Source organism: Rhodnius prolixus, unplaced genomic scaffold (genome assembly GCF_049639745.1).
Source record: "Rhodnius prolixus isolate KJV_2025 unplaced genomic scaffold, Rpr scaffold_2, whole genome shotgun sequence".
NCBI classification, from domain to species: domain Eukaryota; kingdom Metazoa; phylum Arthropoda; class Insecta; order Hemiptera; family Reduviidae; genus Rhodnius; species Rhodnius prolixus.
In genome coordinates this window covers 1,436,183-1,448,875 of record NW_027411592.1, presented here as the reverse complement: position 1 = coordinate 1,448,875, position 12,693 = coordinate 1,436,183, and the positions used below count along the sequence as shown (strand labels likewise).

Below are 12,693 nucleotides of genomic sequence, written 5' to 3'. Positions count from 1 at the left end.
TAAAATTATATCTCAAGTACATAAATTTCCTTGATGTACAATTTTGTCTTGAGGTAGGCATGTGCTAGGAGAGCTTTTAAGGGTGAAAATTTGCGATAAAATGAAGGGATTTCCAATAAAGTGCTATAAAAAAACGTAATTGAAAAACCTAATCTTCGGGGATCTGTTCCAGCATCCTTCCAGTCATGACTGAGCATGAAAAAAAAGAAAAGTCATTTGTAAAGTTTCAGGGCTCGAGTTTTTCTTCTCAAAGGGGTGAACTCTCACTCGGCATTGGTTTGTCTGATCGCCCGGTCAGCTTCTTTTTTTGTCTTTGTTTGTAAACTAAGTATGAACTTTTCGTCTGTCTCGTCAGGTTTCATTGAGATATTTAGCGGCTTCTTAAAAGATTCAGGTCCTTTAATGTGCAGACTCACACGGCCCGCGAAGGATGTTGTTTCCACTAAACCGTTTCTGACCAGAAAGCGCGTGCTCCTTGAGAATATAGTACATATTCTCTTCAGATTGACCTGGAAGTCTCACAGTACCTGGAATTAACTTCGCTGGAGTTAACATTGTCAGTAGAGCTGATGAGGAAATTACACCCTTATAAAGATAGCCGAACAGCAAATTATTGCAACTAGCTTGGCCTTTAAGATTCTGGCCGTATCAAGATTCTCGACTTGGCGCCGTACTCTCCACCTACCTCTCTCTATCTTCTACTTGATCATTCCCAGAATCTGGCAGAAAATTAAACTAAAGGAGTAGTTTGTAAATGAAAAAGTTTTTGCACTTAATTTACTGGCTATTATCATGGTGAATAAAACTCATTGCGTCTTGTTTTACCAGGTACGATGTATATGTTTAATACAAGATGGTGATATTGCTAGTGTGAACCCACTTCCAGAGATCCTGGGTCAGATGAAAGGAGTGTTCGCTATTGGAGGTGCAGATGGATCTCTTATGCTAATAGATCTGTGCAGAGATTTTATTATTCGAGGTAATAGGATATATTTGTTTAATAAATATGTTCGTTTTAAGAAATAATGGCGTTTCTAAATAATTTGGATAAGATAATAATTATGATTGTGTCAAAAACTTTCAATTGAATTTCCACTGGAAAATATCCGTCCCCTGAGTTCGAAAAAGTGATTTTTAGAAATGTTATTTTTTGTGCTTTTATGTGTAGTTGCGGTACATTTCTTCATAACAGCCCTCTAAAGTGGGCTTATTTCTCTGAAAAAGATTATAATCAATGTCTGTACGTACTTATGTGTGTGAACATCAGTAAATTTTAAATTTAAAATTCTTCCAGTTTTTTTTTCGTTTCGAAACTTCCTTTGGCTAGAATGTGCCTTCAACAGCCTCCATCGGATAATACAATTTTACTGAATGTTTTTCTCCATAAATGACTACAATATTTTCTTGAAACAATGATTATTCACATTTTTAACTTGTAATTATTTGAAATGGTTTTCTCGGAAAATGCTTTTCTGGGCATATCCATGAGAGGGGTTTATCTAAACATATATCGATATAATGTATGCACTGTGTTCTCCAGTTTGTCACCTCATACATCTTGATATCAAGTACCTTTCTAGTGGCCTTTCAATCTTTTAATTGTGGGGGGGAGTACTCTTTCCTTAATCTGTGGTCATTCTTCTTCGGACATTCGTCATGAGGACCTGTACCTTTTCTTTGGGAAAGTGATCTTCTCTGCTGATTGAACTCCATTTGGGCAATCGTCATCTTTCCCGAAGTGAACTAATGGATTACTTGACCGGATAAGTGAGCTGTGTTCCTTCATTGGCTCGGCCAATGAGTTTCCTGATTAAACTGCACATCTACATCCCAAAGCTAGTACTTCCGATGGAAACACAAATTTGCACGAAACTTAAGAGAATCACAAAACTGTTTATTAATATTTAGCGAAGTTTGATTAATAATTGCAATTCATCAATAATTAAAGCTTCTTTTTATTATTATTATAATTATTATCCTTTATTTATTTAAACAGCCATTGAAGGAGATCTTAGATGTGAAAACACTGAAGATAATCCCCGTGACTTGAAGATTGTCAACCATGAAGATAACATTGCCTTCATCCAATTAAAATTGAACAATGCCCAAGCTAATGGCGACAGTCTAGGCGTTATGTTGATTGGTCTGTTTGATTTGAATGTTAATAGATTACTTATTTCTTTTTAAAGTAAATTTTTATTGCAGCATAAATTATAAAGTTGATATTTTTATTATTCCAGATAATGACGATGATGGTATTACAGCGCTAGATTATTCTAAGGAGACTGCTTGCCTTTATGTGGGTTTCAGTGGAGGTTCCTGGGAGATTTGGAATTTAACGTCATTCAGACAGCTGTAAGTTACCGTCTGTTCATCCAATTATTAGTTCTGTTACATCAGAACTTCTGACTGGTTAGTGATCTTGCACATGTGTGTTTGATGTTCTTTCAAATTGATTGTAAAAGTTCAACTTGAAATCCCATTTTACTCAGTGGATGGAAATCAATTTCTTGAAAACGACTCCTAGAACGTTTGTGTAAACTTCGTATCTCACTTTATACATCTGCACAAACATTTATAACTTTTACTTTTATCGCTTTTAATAGGAAAATAGTAGTTATAGGGCAGTTTTTGTGGAGGGGCGAGGTAAGGTTAAATTTCAGTCTCAGTTTAGAATTAGAATTAAATATGACTCAAATGATCGGAGTTATAAAAAAAATTAATAAATTTTTTCATAGAGCTGATTCAAATCTGATGAATCCAGTAGAGGTATTATAGCCTATTACAAGTCGATAGGTTGCAACAATATTAATTCACCACTACAAAATACTCACTTCATTGGAACAATTACAATGCACCGAAAGAAAGAGAGATCGATTTTACTGATATGACATCACGTAAGATAATTGTGAATGTTGATAGTTACAGAAATAATTATTTATTTATTTTGTAGATACTGTGCACCAGGATCAGAATTTCCAGTGTTCGGTTTTGGCCAGTTGGAACCCTGTGACGATCCCCGCCATACTGTCTACGTCTGGGTTACGTGTCAATCTCCATCGCAATCACTTCCGCTAGCCTCTTTATATAGTATCAGTTATGGTTCAAAACAATATTTGAAAAATTATGGAACTTTTTATGAGGTTGGTTATTTATATAGATGTCAATAACGATAATATTATAGAATTCTCTGAGTTTTCTTAATCTTCATGAGAAAAACGGCCATTTTTTTTTCTTTCTGTTAATCTTCGCAGGAATAAAGTTAGACTTCTCTTCCGTATTCCATACCTCTAAAACACTCTTTCCCAGTACCAGAGGTGTAATAGGAATAATTAATAATTATGATAATAGTAATAATAACAATAATAATAGACAACACTGTCCATCACCGGACAGTGAGCTGTAAGAAGCTCCTAGGAAGAGAAAGTCTGTAACGAGAGAACACTGTCCGGAGGCCGGCAGTGCACTGAAAAAAGCTCAGGGCGCCAATAACCTTAGATGTTGACGCGCCTTAAACATTAAAATAATAATAATAATAGTATTGTATTCCCACGCGGAGGTCCCGGGTTCGAATCCAGCTGCTGACCCTTAGATTTTCTCTTCCTAGGAGCTTCTTACAGCTCAATGTCCGGTGATGGACAGTGTTGTCTGTAACGAGAGAACGAGAGAGAAAAAAGCTCCGGGTGCCAATAACCTTAGATGTTGACGCGCCTTAAATCGTAAAAAAAAAAAAAATAATATAATGTCCAAGCTGTCGAAGCGCCGAAAAAAAATAATAATAATATAGCATTTGCATACTAGAAGCGTCTGTAAGCATGCATGATCTTAGCACCTACAAATGAAATAAGTTCACATATTTTGTTTTTTGTTAGATATCCCTTTGATCATCTGTATTGTGCAACATCTCTCAATATTATCAACTGCAAATATTTGATTCACTTTACTCGAATCGTAAATATGACCACGTTTAAATATAGCCATCTATTTTTTAATTGTTGTAAATTCATAGACTTACAAAACTCCTTAACTTAACCAACTTTTGATAAATTTTTTTGACGATAAAGCGAGCAATTTAATAAAGTATATATTATATAAAGTATATCTTTAATTGACGATCTTTTAATATTGACTTGCAATTTTTCAATGTTTACAACTGTGGATACAGATTTTTGGCTGTCTGGGTTTGTGCTTATATTACAATATTTTGTTTGTAACTATTTTTAACCTTTTAGGATTATCAACAGTGTAATCTGGTTTTTGAGATGTCACCTGGTGAAGAGGTTGAAGGCGTTCTCTCCTCTAAGATAGTTTCTATGGAAACCATTTCCAAGACATTGAACAAAAATTCTAATTCATATATTGGATTAGCAGGTATTAATTACAAATAATAATAGATTGATTTTATTTTAATTGAACGCAAGAAGAAATATTCTTGCTTGAGCCTACCTTAACTGAGAGCTACAAGCTACTTTTTTTTTAATTTCTCTAGTTCTCACTTAGAATTATTTTCTGAAATCCAATTCAATCAAGGGCCTAAGCGTGGCAGTTGGTGAGCTCTATCTAAAGTTCCTTTCCGGGCAATATAAATACACAACCAATTAAATATTAATGAGGAAAAACGGGGAAGGGATTGGCCTTTAGTGCGCGTGAACTGGATTCTAATGCGGAGATCACTGGTTCGAATCCAGCTGATAGCTTTTAGATTAAAAAAAAACTTTTTCTTTAGCGCTGAACAGTCTTCTGTTCGTAGAATGATATTGCTCTCTCTCTCTCTCTCACTTCCCAACCCTCAGACAGAACCTGTCAGATCAATGTGATCTGTTAAAACACAAATTTTCAAAATATGTTTTCCTGTTTACAGATAATGAAGGAACACAAATTAGACTGGCCGCTACAATGTACACCATAGAGACTAAATCTCGAACTGAAACCCGTATGGTACTGTTCGATTTGAATCGCTGGTACGCTGAACAAATGCCATCTTCCATAGAAGAAACATCGGTAGTGTTGACACGTACGGGCGTTGTACGCGCTCTGCTGGATCTCTCTGTACTTCCGGCCAGCCAGTTGATCACCGTGAAGATTCTACAGGACTCGGTCGAAGCGTACACCAATCCTGCCATGGACTCAGCTTATGGACATGTTTCAGTTGGTAAGTATTAGTTTTCAATGTTTTCGTTCAAAATAAAAAAAAGTACTAAAAAAGGTAAATGATTATAAGAGGGAAGTATAAATTAAGGACAAGCGCTTAAGAACCCAAAAATTGTCCTTAAATTCATTTTCAGTAAACAAGAGCCCATTCAATATTAGTTGCTAAGCATTATGTGGCTGATTCTTCTATACGATGTTGCTGTACGCGATAAAAAAATTCAGAGTTACTGTTACAGAATTTATTGGTCTGACCGTGGAGGGAATTCTGCAAGCTGAAAAGTTGGGTGCACAACGCCAGTGGTTACGAAACAGCGAACTCATTGGGCCACAGTCACTAATTCATCCCCAACAGCTGTATAAGGCATGCCTGAGCTCTGGCCTGTCTGCCGTGTATGTGGATTATTTCGACTTCGACAGTCCTACAGTGGTAAGTCATTTTTCCTTATTGTCCTCACTTCCTGTTCCGCCACTGCAGGCAGAGCAGGTATTGTGCGGATTTTCAGTTTTCATCAGAAATATCTGTTTGAGGTCCCGTGAGTCAGAAAAAAAAGTGCTTTTTTATAAATTGGTCTATCTTTATGTATCCACCGTAACTCAAAACGAAATATCTCAGTGAGTTGAAATTTGATAATTCGCTAAGGGCAAAGATGCTACAATAAGGTTAGGTGATAACCGGACTACCGCAAGTTACGTCTTTACTGAATTTTTTTTTTTTTAATTTTCAAGAATTACTCGAAATTGATTCTTATACTTGGTTTAATAATTGTTGATCTAGAACTTTCACTTGAAACACTTGCCCTAGAAGTTTATATTAAGGTTATTACTGGAGAAACGGTTAGATTCTCTCTAGAAGGCCATTTTTATGTAATGCACAGTGCTAACTCCTAATGTGTTGGTAAAAATCGGGTTCCTTCCACAAACGGAAGAATTTCGACCAATCATTCAAAACAGGAAATTCTCTAAATTTGCCAAATTTCTAACGTTTTTTTAGTGGCAGTTCTTTTTTCCCCCGTGAAGAATCCCCCAAATATGCTTGTTTTTCCTCACTAAATCTTTACTAATATTTTTGGTAAATAATATGAACCGCCAAGTAAGAGGAAAGTTCCCCAATTTGCTAAACAGGGGTTCCCTTTTCAGCTTACAGACCAGCCCAGAGGCTTCAGCTAAAGACTTATTTCGGTAATACATCCTTGAATTAAAATAAACTGGATTTCTTTTTTGATTTACAGGAAGAAATGCGTTCATACATACTCTCTATCTGGTTGGAGCACAGAATGTTTACCTGTATTATGGATTGTGCGGATTCCTGGTCAAATGGTAGCCATTCAGTCTCCGGATGCACCTTACCCTTTCTGTTGGACTGGCTGTGGGGACAGTTAGTGCATTGTAAAACTGCTGTTCATCATCTAAGTAAGTTTACTTTTTTTGCATGTAAGAATAAATTTAATTTCATGTCTGCTTTCATTTCTCAACCAAAATTGGTGACTTTGAACCTTTTTTTTTAAATTAAAAATTGCTACAATTATTATTATTATTATTTTTTTTTTCGCATCAACAGCTGAGGTCATTAGCGCCCGGAGCTTTTTCCAGTGCACTGCCGGCCTCCGGACAGTGTTCTCTCGTTACAGACAACACTGTCCATCACCGGACAGTGAGCTGTAAGAAGCTCCTAGGAAGAGAAAATCTAAGGGTCAGCTGCTGGATTCGAACCCGGGACCTCCGCGTGGGAGTCCAGTATGCTAACCTCATAGCTAATCCCTTCCCTTATTATTATTTTTTTTTTTTTTATGATTTAAGGCGCGTCAACATCTATGGTTATTGGCGCCCGGAGCTTTTTCCAGTGCACTGCCGGCCTCCGGACAGTGTTCTCTCTTTACAGACAACACTGTCCATCACCGGACAGTGAGCTGTAAGAAGCTCCTAGGAAGAAAAAATCTAAGGGTCAGCAGCTGGATTCGAACCCGGGACCTCCGCGTGGGAGTCCAGTATGCTAACCACATAGCTAATCCCTTCCCTTTCCCTTATTATTATTATTATTATTATTTTGCAAACTTCATTCTTTTAGGGGTACGTTCTATTTTTTGCGCAATTCTTTGATGCACCACCTCTAATTAATAGTAAGTCTTAATTTCATGATCACATTTTTTTTAAAATATGTATACATATAAAATGTTAACGTACAAGTTAAAAAGAACGTAACAAATTTTACAATATTTGTTGTTACATATCTATTTAATTATGATGAGATGAGATGGTTTTAATTAACAAATTGTTTTAAATTAAAGTATGATGTTGCCTTTCTTTATAAATTTCACATTCATTTCTAATCCTTATCGATGTTAATGTAACGTAATTGCAATATTTTATTACAGGAAGTTTTCAGCTGAGGTTTTTTCATTGTTTTTTCTTCCCTCCATTATTCACTTTCATATTTTTTGCAATTTTCGAAACTTTTTACTATCTGCTGGAGGTTATAGTATTTATTACTGGTACTCCAATGTATATAATTTCATTTAATAAATAAAAATCTAACTATTTATTACAGAAAGTTTGAGATTCTAAACTAAATGATGATGCTGATGATTAGTTCATCAACTAAACATGGATTTTGCATCCATTTTTTTTTGTTAATCGAGAGGTTCACGCGAATGATTTATTTATTTATTCATGTCTTGATGAATGCGCCTTTACATAAAAAGAAAAACTGTGTTGCTGCTTAACTCAAATTAACTGACGATGTCTTCCTATTGGTTCATTTGTGTGAAGTTTCCAAGCCTCCAACTGTTGGCTAGCAACAGAATTCTATGGACGAAAAAAAAAAACAAATCAATCTCCTAATTAGAGAGATTGGACCGAATGGCCAATTTGACCATTCGGGGAGTGTTGAATATAAAAAGAAAAGCAAAAAGAAAGTTACATGATATTCTTTTAATCGTAAGATATGAGAATTTTCTAGGGAAACCTTCTCCCATCGCCTTTCTTTATCCACTATCCCTTCCCTTTAAATCCCTATTTCTGCATATTGTTTGATTGATACCCATTAAATAAATGCGGCAAAAAAAAATATATATATATATCCCCTTATCATCTAACACCAAATATTTTTTCTTCTGATTACAGGTCGAACGCTGTTTGATACATCAGGAATGGAATTTGATCTGGCCGAAAGGAAAAAACTACAAAATTGTAAACTAGTCATTCATGACATTTATTTGCTCTATAAGAAGATCGTGCTTAAACATTCCAAATATATTAGTAGCGGTGAGTTGGTTTTTTTTTTGTCTTACGTTTAGTATCTATGTTTTGAGAAATACAGGGTGGGGCAAAAGGTTTGAACCGTTTTAAAGGGATGTAAAAGAAAAACAATTCAACTTACAGAAATTATGTTTATATTATTTAATTCAGTACAGAATCTAGTTTTTTACATTAAGTTTGAAAGATGATATCACGTAGGTGGCGGCCGTCAGCCGTGACGCACTCTTGAAGGCGAATTCTGAAGTTTTCAACCGCTCTTCTGCACATTTCGATGGGTATTGCCGTAACTTCGTCTCTGATTCTGTCCTTAAGTTCTTCCTGGGTATGTGGACGATGTTTAAAAACTTTTTCCTTTATGTACCCCCAAAGAAAAAAAAAACACAAATGCTCAAATCTGGTGAGCGCGCAGGCCACTCCACGTCACCCCTCAAAGAGACTAGGCGCTGGGGGAACACTTGCCTCGATTTCGCCATTGAAATCCTAACAGTGTGGGATGTAGCCCCGCCCTGTTGGAATCAGATGTCTTCCAGATTAGTTGCTTCACTCAATTCTTCCAGCTCACGTTCAAAAAACTCTTCCAAGATTGTCACATAGCGCTCAGCGGTGACAGTGACGGTTCGCCCATTATCCTCGAAAAAGTAGGGACCAATAATCCCAAATTGGAATACTGCACACTTTAGGGGAGTGAAGTGGCCTCTGGTGAATTTCCCTTGGGTTTTCATTAGCCCATCAAATGTACAGAAGAGCGGTTGAAAACTTCAGAATTCTCCTTCAAGAGTGCATCGCGGCTGACGGCCGCCACCTACGTGATATCTTTCAAACTTAATGTAAAAAACTAGATTCTGTACTGAATTAAATAATATAAACATAATTTCTGTAAGTTGAATTGTTTTTGTTTTACATCCCTTTAAAGCCGGTTCATACCTTTTGCCCCACCCTGTAAATTATTTTAAACATTTTAGAAGAATGTTAAAATATAAAATTATATTAATAATTTACATAACCAGTAAAAACAATCCCACCTTTTTATTTTGTTCAGGTTCCGCTGAAAATAAACTGAAAGTAATGACTCAGTTAATACCTTATGTAGATCAAGTAATATTTTTCACTTATTTTGGGATACTTCCGGAACAAAATCATCTTGGACTGCCTCGTTCATCTATTTCCTATGACCATATTAGACTGCAGAAATACGTTTCACAAAGGTAGGCACAAACTATTTTGAGGTTATTTAAGTAGAATTATTCATGGTACAGTTTTTCCCCCAAATTCACTGCTCAAGTGTCTAAAACGGTGCAGTCCATTACTAAATAATAGAAAAAAACGCGTAGTAAAGTACAGGACAGAAAGCTGTTACTATAAAATTGCCGCTGTTCTATCGATTATTAAGATCAGTTTCATACACTCAGCTTTGGCCACTTGTCTTCTCTTATCAATTTAATTGTTTCAGACATTTATATTTGATGCGCGCACTAGAGGAATGTAAACGTTCCAGACCTCATATAGTACCACCTCAGGAAGGACTATACATGGCAGATTCTTTCAATTGTAACAATGACGGTACTCGTGTTATTGACTATCCACCGCATAGTATACAATCCTTGCTGAGAATCTGGCTGAAAGTGGATCCTTCAACTGAGAAAAAGTTCGCCCTAAGCTATTATTTCTTGTTGGATTTCATGCATATTTGTGAAGATGATAAGTTAGTATTTTGAATAAATAAATACTTATCTTTTTCATAGTATTACTAAACTTACAATATTTTTAATTTACTCATTTTCCAGATACCACATTTGTATGGACAAGATCGCACATTATCCATTTTCCTTAGGCATGTCAAACAGTCGGGTGTCATTAATTAAAGCCCTATGGAATCTGGACCATTCGTTCTACGAGGTAAGAAAGTCAAAACTTACAATGATGATACTTGGATCTTCAAAGGATAATTAAGTCTGATCACAAGGGATTCAAAATATTTATGTTACTGAATACTTGCTAAAAGAAATTTGCAGAAAGATGAACTTGTTATTACGTTTTGATGCTGGTATCGCTTCTAAAACATTTTGATGTTAAAAAGCTTATTAGAAGTACTACGCAACAAGGCACAATTGGAAGCCGTTTTCTCTTTTAAGTATAGTAAGATGTGTTACTTAAGATCGGTTTTGAGGATCTGATCAGATACTTGGCAAATTAAAAAACAATAGGAGAAAACTTTTCATATATAAAGTGAACCAAATAAACATGATTTCCATCACACCAATCAAAATATAGGACTGTTTATATTTTGAAGTACATTTGAATGTGTAATCACCAAAATATTAATTGCTTACGATTTCTGTATGGTGTTAATCCATTTTAGTAAATAATTCATTATTAAAATGTACAGGAAGGCATGAAGTTGTTGATGTCACGTCAAGTGCTTGCTTCCGACATCACAGACTCACAGAATCGTTCCATTTTAAGACTTCTCTTCATTGAATCCAAGTACAATCTAGCTCTGCAATATCTAAAAACTAAGCACCCGGCGCTACATCTTCCAGACGATCTAAGGTAAGTTAAGAACGTCAGTTTCAGAGTTAATAAAGAGTTATTTAATTTTTTTTAATGAATATTTAGTATGAGTGTATTTTGATTTTAGGCTTGAAATGAGTATCCTATTGTCTAACCATTTAATAAATGAGGCGCACATCTTTCAAAGGAGAAATTCTCAATTAAGAGAAAGCCTATTGATGCAGTTTTTCTCAGGTGAAGTATCTAGAATTATAATTTAGTTCAATTTTTTTTTATTTACTCCAAAACTGATTTTTTGGCATCCGGAGATTTTTTCAGTGCTTTGACGGTCTCTAGAAATTGTTCTCTCGTGTTTAAGTATACAGTGAGCTGGTAGAAGCTCATAGGAAGAGAAAATCTAAGGGCCAGCAGCTGTATTCGAACCCCTGATCTACGCGTAGGAATCCAGTACGCTAACCCCCTTTGATTTAACACGTCGAAAACGTGGTTTTTAGTTAAGATAATGTTTAATAATAATAGTTAAATATGTTTCAAGATACAGAGTTTCAAAAAATATAATTACTTTGTAAACGGAGAAGCGAAATAAGAGGAAAACGTGTGAATTTTCACGGCAGATCTTTGTTTAATAACAGTGATTTAATTTGAAGTTTTATATTTCAGAACAAGATTTTAATCAATTGATGCGAGTAATCAATCTAATATTGGATCCTTACGAAGAATCATGTTTTATAAAATTTCTACATGAGCATGATGAGCCTAGATACGACGATTTACATATAATGTTCCTGATCTCTAGGGCCAAGTAAGTTCTGATTCGATTAAATTGTATAAATATTCGTAGATTAGAATTATTTTCTCGCAAGTTAGCTAGAAGTATTGTGATAAGGTGCATCTCTGTAGTCCCACGACCCTGTTTATTCGAACCTCTATTCAAGACGTGGCCAAAGTGGGGAATAGATTAGTCCTTCCCCATATACTCGGCTTGGTATCCATCCACTACATTTATGGTTGGTTGGCTATGTGTCTCGTTTTTTCAATTATTCGACCAACGATACATTGAAGACATTCTTTAAAGGATACTTTTCTGTTGTTGAAGATAGCCACTGCAATATTTTTGGTGCTAAAGGTATTTTTGTGACCGGCTATTTAATTTATCTTAAGCTCCAAGGGTTTCCCTATTTAGTAAACTTACTGGCGATCATTCAGAGGGCAATCCCACCAAAAATTTGTTTCTTGTATTTTTGTGTATTAATATCTTCATTGCTTTTATAGACAGGTAGACTAATTAGTTTTATTAAGATGGCGTCTATGACCTTGGGAGATTGACTACTTTTTGCAGTCGTTTGAAGATTGCGGTATGATCTAATGTGTAATCAAAATCAAAATACACGAATAAATAAGAACACATCACCTCTTTCTTTAAAAATTCCGGATAAATACCACCTGGACTTTTTAAGACATTTTAAATATGTTAGATTATAGCGGAACTAACCAAAACAGCTGATTCTTTAAAGTTTAGTTCCGAATGGCTATCAGGGTGAAAGGTCACCCCTGATAGCCATTCTAAGGAGAATGATTTACGTCTAGAAGATTTGAAGTGCGTAAGTGTGGATTAGTATGGTGGCTTAATTAAGAGTTAGGTTTACCTTGTGTTTGCACAAAACGAAAGTTGTAGTTTACATTAAATACTCGATAGGTGTGAATTTCTGGGGTCTCAAAGACAGAATAACGGAAAGGGTGTAGAAATAATTAAACAAAATGTTGCATTTTATTATG

The 12,693-nt window shown here is 35.4% G+C and overlaps 1 protein-coding gene across 2 annotated transcripts in view; it reads left to right on the top strand.

The window, feature by feature from the left end:
• The window catches only part of Elys (AT hook containing transcription factor 1 homolog), a 36,115-nt gene that overhangs the window by 2,748 nt on the left and 20,674 nt on the right, over nucleotides 1-12,693 (top strand). For both annotated transcript variants that reach the window (XM_074117296.1, XM_074117297.1), the window contains exons 4-18: nucleotides 829-979; nucleotides 1,997-2,143; nucleotides 2,241-2,355; nucleotides 2,954-3,143; nucleotides 4,233-4,371; nucleotides 4,862-5,152; nucleotides 5,388-5,578; nucleotides 6,381-6,561; nucleotides 8,272-8,412; nucleotides 9,446-9,611; nucleotides 9,857-10,108; nucleotides 10,191-10,302; nucleotides 10,793-10,956; nucleotides 11,045-11,151; nucleotides 11,578-11,719. In XM_074117296.1, the coding sequence (XP_073973397.1) occupies nucleotides 829-979; nucleotides 1,997-2,143; nucleotides 2,241-2,355; nucleotides 2,954-3,143; nucleotides 4,233-4,371; nucleotides 4,862-5,152; nucleotides 5,388-5,578; nucleotides 6,381-6,561; nucleotides 8,272-8,412; nucleotides 9,446-9,611; nucleotides 9,857-10,108; nucleotides 10,191-10,302; nucleotides 10,793-10,956; nucleotides 11,045-11,151; nucleotides 11,578-11,719 (2,489 nt within the window). The remainder of the gene's footprint in view (nucleotides 1-828; nucleotides 980-1,996; nucleotides 2,144-2,240; nucleotides 2,356-2,953; nucleotides 3,144-4,232; nucleotides 4,372-4,861; nucleotides 5,153-5,387; nucleotides 5,579-6,380; nucleotides 6,562-8,271; nucleotides 8,413-9,445; nucleotides 9,612-9,856; nucleotides 10,109-10,190; nucleotides 10,303-10,792; nucleotides 10,957-11,044; nucleotides 11,152-11,577; nucleotides 11,720-12,693) is intronic.